Source organism: Zingiber officinale, chromosome 3A (genome assembly GCF_018446385.1).
Source record: "Zingiber officinale cultivar Zhangliang chromosome 3A, Zo_v1.1, whole genome shotgun sequence".
Taxonomy (NCBI): Eukaryota; Viridiplantae; Streptophyta; class Magnoliopsida; order Zingiberales; family Zingiberaceae; genus Zingiber; species Zingiber officinale.
Genome location: NC_055990.1, coordinates 62492105 through 62509393, shown reverse-complemented (window position 1 = coordinate 62509393; position 17289 = coordinate 62492105). Strand labels below are relative to the sequence as shown.

General features: G+C 32.5%; 1 protein-coding gene across 4 annotated transcripts in view; it reads left to right on the top strand.

The window, feature by feature from the left end:
- LOC122051949 (helicase-like transcription factor CHR28) overlaps positions 1-17289 on the top strand; it is a 72877-nt gene that overhangs the window by 36083 nt on the left and 19505 nt on the right. For all 4 annotated transcript variants that reach the window (XM_042613308.1, XM_042613309.1, XM_042613311.1 and 1 more), the window contains 2 exons: positions 13054-13577; positions 15731-15861. In XM_042613308.1, coding sequence (XP_042469242.1) covers positions 13054-13577; positions 15731-15861 — 655 coding nt within the window. The remainder of the gene's footprint in view (positions 1-13053; positions 13578-15730; positions 15862-17289) is intronic.

The following is a 17289-nucleotide window of genomic DNA, read 5'->3' as shown; positions in this document are numbered from 1 at the left end:
ATTAAACCCTAATAAAATTATCTAATTAATTATATATTTTGTTTATTTTAATTCTAAAAATATATAGTAATTTATTTATTTATCTCCATTTTTTTAATTTTTTTTTTTTAAATATATTTTTTAATTATTATATTTTATATTTAAAAAATATCGTGGAGGTGTCGTGCAATTCCCTCGGAGGAGTCGCGTGAGCGGGCTAGGGGTTTTTTAATTAACTCTTAACTATGATAGGAATTATCTAAAAAGACTTAATTAAACTCTAATGAAATTATCTAATTAACTAAATATTTTATTATTTTAATTATAAAATATATAATAAAATTTTTATTTATTTATTTGCCGACCTCACTTAGTGAAATAAGGTTTGGTTGTCGTTGTTGTATTTATTTATTTATCTCTCTCTATATATATTTTAAATATTAATTTTTATATATTTTTTCTTTTTAAAATATTTACGTTAAATATTTTATTTTTAGTTAATATATTTTATATTTAAAAAATGCCTAAATCATCAGCACGGTATGATACAATATTGAAATCGTATGTCATACACCAAATCTCCGATACAGCTTGAAATTTTAAACCACAAGAGAAAGTCCGGTACTGAAAAGATAGAGATGTTGGAGGGGCGGTAGAGGTTGGTGTAATAGTAGTCTCTACGAGTGGTCGACTAAGTGCATGTTGTTGGAGGTAGGGGTAACGATTGCTGTCGTAACTCGTAAGCAGGGTGACGCCCTCTTCTGACAAAGGGATCAACAAACAATATAGGAGGCGGATGACATACGACTTTGAGTATTGGCAGCTTAGCCGCTAGTGTGAAAACTAGTGGAGAAGGGGGAGGGAGTAAGGGGATCAAGAGAAAAATATAAACATAATTAAATAGTTATATAATTTTCTAACTTTCTAAAAATGCAATTAACCTAATTAAATACAAGTGAATTGAACTTTCCTATATATAAACTTTATTTAGTTTTAAATAAATTCAAATCGAGTTTGGTTTGAACCCGCTTGATTATAATCATATCATTTCTACTTGATGAGCTCTCTTTAACCCTAAAAAAATGACCATAAAACTTAACATATTAGTTTAATCTAACTTAATTAGTATTTAAAATTAAAAAAAATAATTAAAAACATAAAAATTTAAATAGGATAAAATTTGGTATTCAACATTGATGGATATTTTTTCATAGTCAAACTTTTATAAAGAAGAGACTGAAAGAAGTAACATAAGATAAGAAATAATTAATGACATATACTAAATGCCTATGTTTTCAAAAGATTAATTCGAAAAATAACTAGAGTTCCACATGCTACTTGGATTAAATAAAAAATATTTAATTAAATTTAAAAATCATTTATTTTTTCCATAATTTTTAGTTAGATAATTTTTTATTTTTTTTCAAATTTAAATGTGATTTTATTGAAAAAAAATTAAACCTAAAATTTTCAATGTTAATTTTGTTAAGTTCAAATCGAGTTTTATATATTTAATTTAAAAAAATTTAAATATAATATTATACTCCTAATTTTTGTTTTGTTCTATTATTCTTAATAATAAAATTTGAAATTTTTTAGCAGCGTTTAAGAGTTTTTTATTTAGGTTTTTACCAAACAAAATATGAAAGTAATATTTAATCCTCTATTAAATGCTTGCAAATAAATTTTGAACGCAAATATATAAATTAATTAAAATATAGTTCATTTCAAATAAAATTACATCATTAACTTCTTGGATTTCTGCTTTCAAATATGAAAATACATTAATTTATTTTGCTGAATTTGAAAGTAAAGCATGCTAGTTTATAGAGTAGTTATGTAAGTTATTATAAAATGAAAGAAATATAATTTAAGCTAGAAATTAAAATTAAAGATTATAAACATTTTAATCATAAAAACTGAGATAATCAAATTAATCATAAAGAAAAAACAAATATATATTAACAATATCATTAATTATCAAATAAAGAATTTATTATAATACAAATTTAATCATAATAAAAATTAATAATTTAGTTAAATAAGTATTGAAACCCTATAGACATGGTTTGATACAGTGTCAAAATTATATATTGTTTTGGTCAAAGACCACAACTTCGGCTCAACTCAAAATTTGAAACCTTGTGTTTAAAAAATTTGAAAGTAAACAATGATCATAATTCTCATATACCCTTTTAAATGCACTTTAACTCCCCTCACACCCAGAGGGGTTGCATAGTAGCTTTAGAATGTTGATTGGCATTACTTATAAATGGAGAATACCTAATTCAAATTGACCTCCATGTGCTATTAGATTAAATTAATAAATAATATTAGTAAAATTTTAGAATTTACTCAAAATGACTAACAAATTTAACTAAATAGTAAGAATTACTTTGGCTAAATTTTTATCATTCTTTGACCTCTACCTCAGTAGTGGTATTCTAAAGAGTCCAAATGCATTCTATATGCCTTCAATTCTATACTTATCACATCACATTATCCTGGATGGTAGGATCAAGAAGGATGGAAAGGCATACACGTGTGAGAATATCATCCATGATAGCGCTATCAGACACTATTTCCTAATAGTCCCTAAAATAATAAGGATTAAGGCAATAAGAAAATTTAGAGCACTATCAAATTTCCTCTATATATATTCCTCAATAAGATTCATATGACTTCTAAGAAATTTTCACATTCTTAAAAAAAAGGCTATTATTTTCTTTAGCATCCTTTATATCATTATATGTAAATCTCATTATCGGCCTTTTATTTGCATAAAAATCCTATAACTTTACTAATACAAAAATACCAAAAGTGTAAAATTCACACCTGACAAACTTGCTCATCACAATAAGCCTTTAACACTTCTAGATCATTTATATTGCAGTTACTCTTCTGAAGAAATATCATCCTTATCTTTTTCCTTGCATCCAGAACACTTTGCAGTAAAAGAAAAGTTGTAAACCTTACGATTCTAGCTCGCACAAGGTCCTTATTTTTTTTGAGTGAAGTAAGGTGTTATGCTCAAAAGTCTTATGGTGACTGAAGTGACTCATTATGCTAAAAGTCTTACGGTGATTGTATTTGAAAACAATGATAGTTCTTAGCTTGTCAATTATATGGTTGATTTTTTCCTTACCAACCTCCTCAAGCATCAAATCAATTGTATGAACTGCAAAAAGACAAAAATATATATAGGCGGTCCTTTTTTATCAGCCTTTCAATAGCTAATTTTCCACAGCATTGTGTTACTATCCGAAACACTCTGTTCCCTAACCTCCATATATTTATCAACAATCGTGAAAAATGTGTGGCACTCCTCAAATGCATCAATAGATTTCAAGAAATTTGTGCCTAATTCATAATATACAAACAAGTTTGTAATGCTCCTGCTCTTTTTATCTGTCCATGAAAACACAAGCCGGTCATAATAGTACAACCGGTTCTCTTCCAAGTATCCATATGGACTTATAAATATTCATTGATCTTTACCACTTCTTTCTTAAGTAAAGGTTCACCGAGATCATAAAGAGTTCAACTTTTATAGATAAGATCATTTCATTGATTGCCTCTATCACAGTATGGAAAGACTTCAAGGAAGCTGCATAAAATGAAATACCTGCTTCATAGAACCATTTAGCAATATACTGGTTGACTCTATTCCTTTCTTCCTTGGCAAATTTATCTTTGTTGTGGCTTTTCTTTGTTGAATCTTGTGATGCCACAACTATTTCTGGATCATTATCTGTGAATTGATCCAGTGGTCCTTTAATTCTTAGCCTTTTATCACCCATTCCTTGGATTTTTTTCCATGAAATATTAACCTACATGCTTTCTTCCTGAAGCAAGTTTACCTTGTCATTCTTCTTTTTGATTGACTCCAATGCAAGGATCACTTTGTTAGCTTTTAGCTATTAATAACCCACAACATTACTTTAAATACAAGCAAGGTGATGCTTAAATCTGGAGACTCCTTTGGTTTCTTTGCCACAAAATTTGCACTTAACAATATTAAGGTCTATAGAAATCAGAACTTACTATCTTGTGTTGAGTTGAGGTTGTTTTCATACTTTAAATTCACTAAACAATAAACAAAACATGACAAGCAGATAAAATTATAAAATCGGAGATCTAAAATGAGAAGTAAAATAAGAAAAAAGGGCTGCTGTGAAGGGAATCAAAAAGGGCAAAATTAACTGAAGGTTGTTCAGTTACTGCTGTCAGTGAACGGGTGAAACAGTACTGGATGTGTCTGATTACTGTCGTGGGTGGGGTTACGACTGTTGCAAAGCACCCAAGTTACTGATTACTGTTATGTGAATGTGGTTGGTTGTTATGGGTGGACTGTGACTAATTACTGGTTTAGATGGATGCTGTGCACTATAGGGATGCTGTGCACTAATAGGGATGCTGTGAAGGAGTCTCAACGCTGTGGATTTGAAAGTGTTGCAGATGTAGTCACAGTGGTGATAACATTGGGTTTGATGCGTGTAGAGGCATCATGAGCAGAGTTTCAATGAACGGTGACACTGTTTTTGTGTAGAGGTATCGTGTGTGGAATAATTGAGAAAACCGACGATGTTGAGTGTAGAAGTGTCAGGGAGAAGAACTGAATAAGGGGTTTCAGTGTAAAAGTGTTTCAGCATGAGAAGGAGAAGAGAAGGGATTGACTTGTAAGTCACCACCAAATCATTCCTATTCTCCTACTGAATGAGCCTTTTCAATCACCGAACCCACCCTTTTCCCAATCAATGCATTGCTGGTCTACCTATCTCCATTTTTAAAATACCCACCTAACAATGACTGCTTACACAATAGGTGAAGCAGAGGCCTGTTGGAAATGCCTAAGTGGTCTAGACCACTTCTCAAAACCATGATCTTATCAAAAGTATCTTTGCTTATTATAAAATGGAAGAAAAATATATTGGAAAACTATTTTTTTACAAAGAGGTAAATAGTATAAGGTAATATGATGATCATCTTTCTTGAATTGCATCTTGGGAAGTGGACATATATTAGCTAAGATAACTTTATTCTTGACACTTGGACAGTGCTACATCTCTATGACTAATAAAGTGAAATCTATGATAGACAAACCTCATTTTTGAAAAATGATACTAAGTCTAAAATTATTTAAAAATTTAATATTTTTTGTGTTGTAATTTAGCATCAAATATATGCTTGTGAAATTTACCTTTCCAGCAAAACTAAGAGAATATTAGATGTAAATGCTTTCAAGCATAATTTTTGCAATAAGATACTAAAATTTAAACTTCTTAAATTTTTTAAATTATTTGAAAAATTAGTTTGATTATAAAATAAGGGGCATTTCTATGATCATTTGAACTATTCCTATTCTCATTATTTGTCATTTTCATGATTTATATATTTTAATGACATTAACCTAATAAATGCATCATAGCTAAGATCATGGTTGTTGAGATGTTTTTAATGAGATGAGATCAAGGTATCACCATAATTGTTCTACACGTCCTGTGATTATGCCATTTTAAAGTTCAAAGTATTATCAGGCATATGTATATAAACAAAAATGAACCCAACCTAGAAAGGGGTTTAGTGAATAAATGAGGATATTTAACTTGGATTCAATATAATTTGGTGTCATGTCATATAATGGTGCTTGATTTTAATATGCTTTGCCCTAGAATGATGAATGCGATATGTATACATTTTTTTATTAGGTATTAAAATTTTCACATAGTAGCTGCACACTACTCTTTATGCTAATCTAAGATCTTCCTTCATACACCGTCTACAATAATTGTGTCATGCATTCTCCCATAGCTATGACTTGGCCTTGTTGGTTGATAGTGCAATCCAATGGTATTTGTGACTACTTTAACTTACTAGGGAGGATCTAAGGAGTTGACACCTTCCACTAGTGTTTTTCCTATCCAACTTGCAACTCACATAGTTCAATGGTATTAACAGGCATATGTATATAAACAAAAATGAACCCAACCTAGAAAGGGGTTTAGTGAATAAATGAGGATATTTAACTTGGATTCAATATAATTTGGTGTCATGTCATATAATGGTGCTTGATTTTAATATGCTTTGCCCTAGAATGATGAATACAATATACATACAATTTTTTGTTAGGTATTAAAATTTTCACATAGTAGTTGCACACTACTCTTTATGCTAATCTAAGATCTTCCTTTATACACCATCTACAATAATTGTGTCATGCATTCTCCCATAGCTATGACTTGGCCTTGGTGGTTGATAGTGCAATCCAATGGTATTTGTGACTACTTTAACTTACTAGGGAGGATCTAAGGAGTTGACACCTTCCACTAGTGTTTTTCCTATCCAACTTGCAACTCACATAGTCGAAGTTGAAGTAACCTATAAGGTCAAATGAATCACTCCTTGAATACTAATGACTGGGATTAAGAGTGCCCTTGAGATACCTTAAGATTCTCTTAATTACCACAAGTTTGGACTCTTTAGGAACCGATTGAAACATAATGAATAATCCTACCATCAAAATAAAGTTCGGTTAAATATAATATCCTTACAATTAAACTTCTAATTTTTCTATTTCAAAAACAACACTTTTACCATTCAGATCATTGTCCAATTTTTATTTTTGTTTCTATAGGTGTTGACAGCCTTTTACATTTTTCATTTCAAATCATTTGATGAACTCCTTTGCATACATGGTTTGATGAACATAGATCTCATGATGCTTTCTTTGCCTTATTTGAAGTCCCAATAATACATTTAATTTTCGCTTATCATGAAATCACTCTCCATGAGAGTGGTAGACATATTAAAAAATTCTTTATTAGTTGAACAGAAATGATATCATCTACATAAAGTCGTGCAATAAAAATACCATATTTTTTTTTGTATTTAATAAATAATTTTATTTTTGTCTTAAATAACTAATGTAAGGTGAACTGCACCTAGTTAAAAATATTTTGAGATAAGAAAACTTAAAAAATTTATATACCAAGCTTGAGGGACTTAGTTTCAAACCAAATAATGTCTTTTTAGTCTAAAACATGATTTAGATTTTGCAAATCTTCAAAAGTATGTGATTGTTTCACAAATTTTTTTTTATAAATCCATTAAAAAAATGCATAATTTATATCCATTTGAAAGAGTGTAAGACCTTTAATGTTGTAAAAGTCAAAAGCATATAAATTGATTCGAGTTGTGTTACTGGAGCATGAGTCTCATCATAATCTACTTGCTTGAAATGTTCGGCCACTACTCTAGCCTTATTTCAAATCACACGTCCAATTCATCATAAAGTTTATTCATAAAAATCTGACAAATTCGAATGGTTGAACAATTATAAGGTCTTAAGGCTAATTCATCTTGTATCTTGATCTAGATCAAGCAATGCTTCGTCTATGTTTTTTAGCTCAATTTGAGAGATGAATGCTACATTGCTATCTACACGTCTAAAATGAGATCTCATCCTTACCCTTGGGAGCTATCTCCTATTAACTTTTCAAGGGGATATTTGGGTTCTTCTTGTAGACTTTTAAGAGTGGTTGAATTATTTATTCTAATCATCTTCCTGGGCTCATCCTTCTTGGTTTATTCTCTTGCTCTCCTTTGTTGGTTTTTCCTATGCATATGTATGTTTGGTTCTTGTTGATATTCCAAGTTTTCAGAGGTAGTTGTAGATATTAAGAGGTGGTAGCTAAAAGGATGTAAACGATGAACATTAGGTGACTCTTCTACCAAATAACCTAAGTGCTTGATTATTGCCAAAGTGATCCTTAGTATTTACAGATATATCTTACTACCAAATAACCTGAGATTCTTAATTGAGAGTACACTTCCATAGACAAAGTTTATATGAGGTTTTCACTAAGAAGGAATGGAAATATTTATGTTATTTTGAACATGACATGTAGTATGAAAATTCTCGGCACAAAAGTATCTCAGGAAAGAGTACTTGTTCAACATGGACCGAGATGCCCGAAGTGCACAATTCTTCCTTTTCACAATATCATTTTGTTGAGGTGTACTTGGAGTGAATTTTATGCAAATATCTGTGACCTTTATAATAATTTTGAAATTATGGTTCTTACATTCTCCATCTTAATCACTTTGGTTCTGATTGATTTTAATCCTTTTTCGTTTTTAACTCTTTTGCAAAAAGCGATGAACAGTCAATAGTGTCAAACTTATGTTTAAGGAGATATGTCTATGTATACCTACTAAAAATCATCTACTACTACTACTACTACTTGGAGATGTTATGTCATATGAATACTTAGTGTACTTGTCTTTAGAAGAAATCCGCTACCTTAGCGGCCCCCTAGTGCCGGCCCCATGGATATGGAGGGAGGTAAATGCAGGTACACAGGCCATAAGTGCACGATGGGGTAAACCCCAGGTCGTCAATTCCTGAGAATCGGCCCCTGACCATTTCGCCAGAGATGTCATGCGCCCACCGTCTGCGTTACGCCCTGGGGGCATGTGCTTGCCTTTACGTAAATACTTAGTGTGGTTGCCTTCTTGACATCCATTGTAGACGTTCTACTCACAAGGTTTTGTTTCAGCTTGAGTCGACTCACGAGATTTTGTTTCATCTTGAATCAACTCGAAGAGAATTAAATCTTTTGAAGTCTACTCGAGTAGATAATGGTGTGCTAGAAATAGGTTATTGAGTTGACTAAAGAGGTTCTGAGTCGACTCAAAAAGTATTCGTTGGAGGATAAGGTCTGCAACAAGAAGTAACCAATTGAGTTGAGTGACTTGGATTTGAGTCTATTGAACTGGGTTGGTGTCAATTGGAAATATTATCAGTTGGTAGATAAGGTTGCAAATTTATCCAGTTAACTAATCTAGATTTGAACATAGAATAAAGCTGATCAGCAAGTCTAATCTTATCTAACGTTTGAAGGTTAGCTTGCAACTATAAATAGGAAAGCAAGGGGACCTTGAAAGATACAACTTTCATAATGCAATCGTCTGTTCATAAGTTGTTTTTTTTTAATTTCTAGGCACTCTTGAGTCCTTGATGATCTAAAAAGAGCTTGATTTTTGTTTATGTTGAGTTAGTTTTATCATTTGTAAGAGAGCAGAAAGTTGTTTTAATACGAGGTTTCTTCTTCCTCTTAAAGCAGAACAAGTATGGTATTTTTTAGAAGTGACCCACTTAATGAGTTAATGGGCCATGACATAGGGTCCAAACCACGTTAAATACTTGTTAGCATTTCCTCTTCTTGTAAACAAATATGTTCATACAATTGTTTACAGGTTTTATTCATGTACCGAAATGACTTCAGCTCACAAGTGTTGAAATTTCTTCATTTTTATTGTCAAGCGCAGATATAATTTTCAGTTTGTTTGATTGTTTATTTGTTTTTCATGATAAATGAACATAAATAATATCTTATTGAGGGAAGTATTAAGTTTGCTTATGAACATTTGATCCCAATCCTAATCTTTCTCATGAGAAGGTAGAGATGTGCGAGATAATTACCCTGGGTATGAGAACCGAAAAGAATCTCAAGTTGACACCAAAGATGATAAACACGGAATGATTAATTTTGATACTGATTCTGATGGGACTATTGGTTGTGAGGTTGTATGATAACACAATGAGAGATGTGAATATGGCACAATAAAAAGCTTTATGGTTAGATGTGCATATAGAGATTGCACTAGAAAAAAATTTGTCTAAGATTCCCTGAAATTAGAGTTGTGAAATTTACATAACCATATCCTTAGAATAGGGAGGGAGAGATAACAAAAAAGAGAGGTGACGAAGAGATTGTTTGGGGCTCATGATGATCGAGGACCAATCTAGGAGAAGCTTAACTTGGGTTTCATGAAGAAAATGGATGATCACTAGAAGAGCAGGTTTAGAAGAAGCTTGTTAGTGCCTCATGCTGGTCCATGACATGAGGAGTTGATCATGAAAGTGCATGTGGAGTTAATCATGAAAGTGCATGCAGAGTTGGTTGGTTCACGAAAGTGCACGTAGAGTTAAGTTGTGTCATGAAAGTGCACATGGAGTTAGTTGGTTAACAAAAATGTGATCGTGGGTTTACTTGTGATGAAGAATGCAAGTGTGAGTGTTGGTACTAGTTATGACTTGTGTATGGCCCCTATGTGCAAATGTTCACAAGAAAGTAGAAAATCGAGTCATTGCACTGGTGTTGGTTTTGATTTTAAATGTGATTCCTAAGTATGAATCAAGTCATTCCATGGGTTTTGGTTGTGGCACAATGGTTGAGCACAGGTTTACACAAGGGTTTTAGTTGTGGATATGAATGGCGAGGACAAGTTATTATGCTTGCATTGGTCACAACAAAAGGTTTGACACAAAAATGGCAGTGGATGGGGGATGGGGGATGGGAGATGGGAGATGAGGAAGGCAACAAGAAGGGGAGTGATGTTCTGATACCAGGTTAATAAGAAAAGTGATATAATAAAATTATTCTTCAGGAAGTAATTTTACCATACGTGTGAATATACAAAACTCAAGAATTTAGTGCATAAATAAATTAGCCATGTGGTACTAATGACTATTGTCTAATCTGACAGCAGTAATTTGTATGTCTTGGAAATAAAAAGACAGAAAAAAATTGTTTCTGAAGATCTTGGAGTCCTAAACATTTTCTTGGAATTGAATTAGCACATAATGTGAAAGGTGTCCTCTTTCTCTAGAGGAAGTAGAGGAAATGACTGCTAATCTAATTGAAGAAAGAGAATTGGGCTTTAACTCTTTTAATAGTCTAAGAGATTTCTGATACAGATTTTGAAGATTTTGGCAAGCTTATTTATTTTACTGCTATAACATCAAACATATCCTTTGCTTTTGGAGTAATTATTTTTCTCATCTCATATTACTGCTCCTCACATCCCATTCATAGCCTGATGGATGGATCTTTCTGATTGTGGTCTCTGTCATTGTTATTGAACATTATATTTAAGCTAAGTACTTTAATATGGCCAACAAATACTCTGTTGTTCGTTTTGACTAATAGTAATCGAGTAAATTCAGAAATTCTGCAGTGCAGTTTGCAGCATTTCAGAAATACTAAATCAGATTAAAATGTATCTCTTTTGCTATTTTTTTTAATAAAACAAGAGAAAGTAAATTGAAATGGTGTAGGCATGTTCAGAGGTGACCAACAGATTCTGAGGGTTCAGCCAATTATAATGGAAGGTGTTGGGGGTAAAGGAAGGAATGTGAAAGGATATTTTAATTGATGTAATAAAAGTAATTTAATTTGTTTGATTATTAGTAGAGCTCATTGGAACAAATACAATCATATACCCACTCCAAATAGTTGGGAATTGACATTATGATGAAGGTGACAACAATGCTGAACAATCACTAAAGAGGGCTATATTTGCTTTGTGTTGTAAGTGTTTATAGCACATTTCGATTGAAAATTTTATTATTAAGTTGAAAAGGATTATCTTTATCAGGAGAGGGAAGTGCAACACCAAATCAAATCAAAATTCACATATAATTTGGATGAAATTGAGGAAGTGTGAGGATAAATGCCTTACGCAAAGAAAGACTATCTCACAGAAATTCTGGGATTTTAAATTTTATTAATTTAAAATTAATACATTGAGATGATCATGTTTATTGATAACTCTAACTAGAATATATTACTAATTGGAAAATACAATGTTCTCCTTAAGCAACTACCAAACTATAAGGTACCCAACTCTTATTAAATTTAAAGATATCAAAATATACAATACCCAAAATGTAACAATTACCAAAATCAATTACAATCTCAAATTCAAACTAATGTCTTTCCTTCTTTAAATGGTAGGTGATGTAAAGAAGTAAATGACATTCATTTAAGTTTTGAATTGTCACTAATTTTGGCAGTTCTGTTTTGGATATTGTGTGATTTGATATCTTTTAATTAAGTTTTGAGTTCTATAGGTATTTTTAATTTGGTAGTAGTTTAATGAGATTATTATGTTTCTTGATTAGTGCTATTTCTTTGCTATTTTAGTTAGGATGCTGTCTAGAAAAGTTGCTTTGTCAGTGCATTGGGTATCTTTCTGTTAATAAAATTTCAGTTTGATTAACCGTGGTGTGAGATAATTTCTATCTGTGCAAGATAGTTATTTCCATATTTCATTAATTTTTGCCCAAATCCTCTGTAGGAGTTTTAGTTCGAAATGGTGCTATCAATTAGTTATCACAATTTCACTAGAATGAGCATGTTCATCCCTCTCCTAACTGATCACCTTGTTCCATTAACCTCTACTGGGGAAAACCTTTTTATTGGGAACATTTACTATATATTCCTTATATAGAAGTTGTGAATGTCGGCAGGAATTTGCTGCCATGGGGACGTTGAAACAAAATTATGCAAGTATATTGATGCTTCTGCTGCGACTTCGGCAAGCCTGTGATCATCCCCTCCTAGTTAAAGGATTTCACACAGATACTATTGGAAAAGATTCACTTGATATGGCAAGACAACTTCCCAGGGAAATGCTTATTAATTTACGTAACCAGTTGGAAGGTTTGGCGATTTGTACCATCTGCAGTGTAAGTCTCTACACTGATTCTGAATGTGCATCCTTGTGAATTTTGACAAGTTATTTTCTTGTGCCTTACATATATTATCTTAATTTTTAAAAAATTGGATGATTGGTCTAATAAATCTTATTAAATCTCGTAAAAGCTGCCCTATTGTTGCATTGATTTAATTGTAGATTAGTCAAAAAAATATCATTGGAACAATATCTATATCTTTCTATAAGAAATTAGAGAAACAAATTAGTATCAATGCATGTTCATAGAGTATAAATTTTTCTGACAACATATTACCTTGAATTCCATCTTGTTTGTCAGATACGCCACACTTTTGGTTTGTAACTTAAACAGAAACATCAACAATGTTGTAAATGCTCTGATCCACAGTGTTAGTAACCTATAGATATTGTATAATGTGATATGCCAACTGGTGGGAAAATTCCATAGTGCCTGGTACCATTCAACAATATTATCGTTCCAGAAAGTGCAAAGTTATCTGTTCTCCTATATCATGGAGGTACACGGACAAAGCATCCCAATGAACTAACAAGATACCATGTTGTTCTGACCACCTATTCAATTGTGACTAATGAAGTTCCAAAACAGCCTATAGCTGATGATGATGAAGGAGAGCAAAAGAACCATGATAAGTATGGGCTATGTCCAGACTTTTCATCCAACAAAAAGAGGAGGCAGTCCTCCAATGAACAGAATAATAAGAAGAAAGGGAAAAAATCAAAAGAGTCTCTTCTTGACTTTGGCAGTGGTCCTCTTGCTAGAGTTCGGTGGTTTAGGATTATCTTAGATGAAGCTCAAACTATAAAAAATCATAGAACTCAGGTTGCTAGAGCCTGTTGTGGTCTTCGGGCCAAAAGAAGATGGTGCTTATCAGGGACACCGATGCAGAATACAATTGATGATCTCTACAGCTACTTCCGTTTTCTGAAGTATGATCCTTATTCTGTATATAGCTCCTTCTGCGCTTCTATAAAACATCCAATATCTAGAAATGCGAGTAGTGGATACAAAAAACTTCAGGCTGTCTTAAAAACAGTCCTGCTTCGACGCACCAAAGGTAATTTCTTCACATAAATTTATCTGGAACTATGTAAGCTTCATATATTGGTCATTACTCATTAGTTGATTAGATCTTTTCTTGTTATTCCTTTTCTGGAAAGATGATACATAAAACACAATAATGGTTTCTTTATTGTAATTTCTACACAAGGTTTCTTGTTTGGTCACTAAATCATGGACTATACTTACATCTTCATGTGAAAGACCTAGCAATGGCTAACAGTTATAGTATTTTATCTGTATGCATTACATAAATAATACCTTGCATTTTCTCATCATCTAATAGTTGGACTTTTATCTACCTCTTCCGTACCCATATTGGATGATAACATTGGGACACCAACACTTTGAACATGGAAAGAGGTGAGGTACAAGAAGTGAAGTATTTAAAGTTTGAGTCACTTTCACTCATTGAGATTGAGGAGCAAGTCTCAAGGAATTTTTTGAATATGGATACCTACAATGGGAGCATGGACTTGTTAGAACGTGATTGTTTTTTTCATTCCCATATATATTTGCATGGAATAGTAAATTCTTGATGTGCTGAATTTTTTTAATACAACCGTGAGGAGTCACACATTTGTTCTCCTTGTTGCCATTGGGGAAATATATAGCTTTAAGGAATTTTCTCAAGGCATTGACTTTGTTGGCAATAATAGGATAGCCTGCAAAATCAATAGCTTGATGATGTTGAAATGAAAGGGTGAGGAGGCACTTTCAAAATTTTTAAAGGGGTTTATCAAAGTGACGAGCTAAGTGGATGACTATATTATACTTCCTAATGGCTGCCTTTAAGTTTGCTTTGAGGCCATCAAGGGTTTCATTCTCCGCACGAGAACCCACCTAAGTACTATGTTGAAATGTTGAAGGGGACAAGTGGATATGTTGTCATGTTGAAGTGATGCCTATGAATGCCCCACAATCTTAAAGTGCTCACAGAAATTAAAGATGGAAAATTGCAGTTACCATAACCACAACTATACTGCCCTGCTTTCCATTAGAAAGACAAACCAAAGTGTTGCTGCTATCATTGGGAGCATGTGTGCAATACAGATGAGTGTATGCATTTGAAGATTTGCTTAGAAAGGGATAAACTGCACAAATTTGTGGGTCCATGGAGGGAAGTCAAAGGAGGAGCCAACCTGCGATCCAATTCAAAAACATATAAAATTGATTATTAGGTGATTAGCGTCCAGTGGAGAAAGAAGCAACAAGTTCAAATTTTCTGCCTGAAGGAAACCATCATGTTTGCCTTACATGTTGGGCATAAGTATAGCCGAGATTTGATAGACCAAAAAAGTAGGGAAAATTGGTTCACATATTCAAGATGCATTACTGCTTCATGAAAAAGTGGTGGCTTGAGAGCTTTGATTCTATATTATCTATAACGGATATGCATTACTGCTTTAGGTTTAGATTGTGATTGTTTAGTAAGAAGGGTGCTAGTGGATATTGGCAATTTAACCTTGTATTACAACATATTTTTGTAAACCTATATGCAATGTGAATTGAGGGAGAATACAACCTTGATGGATTTCACGAGAAATAAAATTAGAATGCTCGAAACAATTGATTTGACTGTAGTGACTTGGTGTAACAATGATGGGTTTCTCAAAAAAAAAAAAAAACAGAATTAGAAGGTTTAGAACAATTGCTTTGACTGTAACAGTGGGTCTAGCTGCTTTCTTCTTTCAATGTAATCCTAGGAGCTTAATCTTCAATACAAGGGGTAGGAGTGATTAGGTTTGATCCAATAGAGTCATGGACTGGGTTTAGGGTTGTTACTTGCCAATTTGTTACGATGCACACTCTCCAGTCTTGTTATCTAGCATTTGTTTTGACAAACATCTTTTTTTTTTCCCCTCTGTGTAGTCAAAGCATCTCTTTTCTTCTCTAGCTATATTTTATTGTTGTAGTTGTGTTTGGCATGTAAGGTATGGTTCTCTCTTATACCAATGTCTTTCCTCACCTTCCCATTTTTGAGTCCCTTATTTTTTTAAAAAATTATTTCCCTTGTTCATTTCTTATTTAAATGATTTTATAGTTATGTTTTGCCTATATCTAATTCCATAGAATTTTCGTTATGTTCATTCTTTTGTTTCATTAGTTTATGGCTTATTGTTCGCTTCCTGCTTCTAAATTGCCTTGTAGGTACAATTATTGATGGGGAGCCAATTCTTAAACTACCGCCGAAGTCAATTTGCTTGAAAAAAGTAGAATTTTCTCATGAAGAACGAGAGTTCTATTTAAAGTTGGAGGCTGATTCACGGCAACAATTCAAGGTACATCCCATTTGATAGTTGAGTTATTGTGCAATTCAATGTAATTGAAGAACAGATCGTACTAGGTTGTATTTTCACCAGATTTCTGATAAAAGAGAAATTTGACCTTTATCTTTATTTAGATTGTAATGCTAACTCATAACTTGTAGAATAATGCTAGCTGTTACTTTCTTCTCCATAAGTTCGGGAAACAACTTTATGCATGGGAATATGGGATATGGCTAGAAAGAAAGAAAGGTGATTGCTTTTTGGTTCTATTTTCACATGTGAGCTGGAGATATAGTCACCTCTTATAAAGTTTGTATAGCTCATATATAGTGAATATATCACAATAGTTGAGATATGCAATTGACTTAGATGTGCAACCTAATGCTTAACTGGTTGATCTCCATTTAAGACGTAATGTATGCATGTATGAGAAAAAAATGATAGGAAAACTGAAAATCTAGGCGCTCACATTTATTTCAAAGAAGTTATTGCTATAGATTCATTTATATCAAATTTAATGGTTCAACAAGAGGTTTGGGCAGCCACATAAGCAGTGTGGAAGGGTCCATGGCTGCCTAAACCACGCATGCTTGCAAATGTTTGCATCATTCCAAATAAAGGTAAATTGCTTAGGTGGATTATGCAATTAATATTATACATATATTATCTTTTTAGCAAGAAAATATTATTTTTAGGCCGTAGGCACTTGGTCCTTAGGTGGTTGGTATTAAAATATTATTAAAATAGGTAGTGCCATCATGCAAAAATAATGTCATCATGCTAAAATATTTAAACGTGAAAAAGCTAACTAGTGTCATACACAAGTTTACAATAAACTAAGTTCATAAGTTATAAGTAACAAAACACTCCATACAGAAACAAAAACCATCCAGAAAATCCCATGAACTTCCCCATTAGCCTCCTTACTTTTTTAGACTCAGAATTAACCTCTTCTTCATAGTCTTCACTTGTAGAGGGATCAACTAGCTTATAGCTTCTCCTCTCTTGAGAAAGCTGATTAGCTCTTGAAGGTTTTGGAACTATATCCTATGTCAAGCCTGAAAAAAACTACTTCCTCTTATATCCTCGTTCATTCATTCTCTGGCACTACTGACATCTTTTAACTCTAAGGGGGTTCTTCTTAATATATATATATTTTTAAATTCATCAATCTTTCATCAAATTGGATATACACTATATCATTTATTTTCATTACAACTAATTCCTTTGTTCACTTTGTATGAATCGACAAAAAAGAAATCCATTTATTTATTGATAAATTATGTACAATCACAATTTCAAGTGTCGAGCTATGCCTATTGGCACAAGCAGAGTTTATATTTTGCTCATTTGCTCATTGACAAACAAACAAACAAGCAGAATGGTTTGGCATGAAGAGCTTTGGCTTGGGAATGAGAGAAACTGAAAAGAAAGATAAAG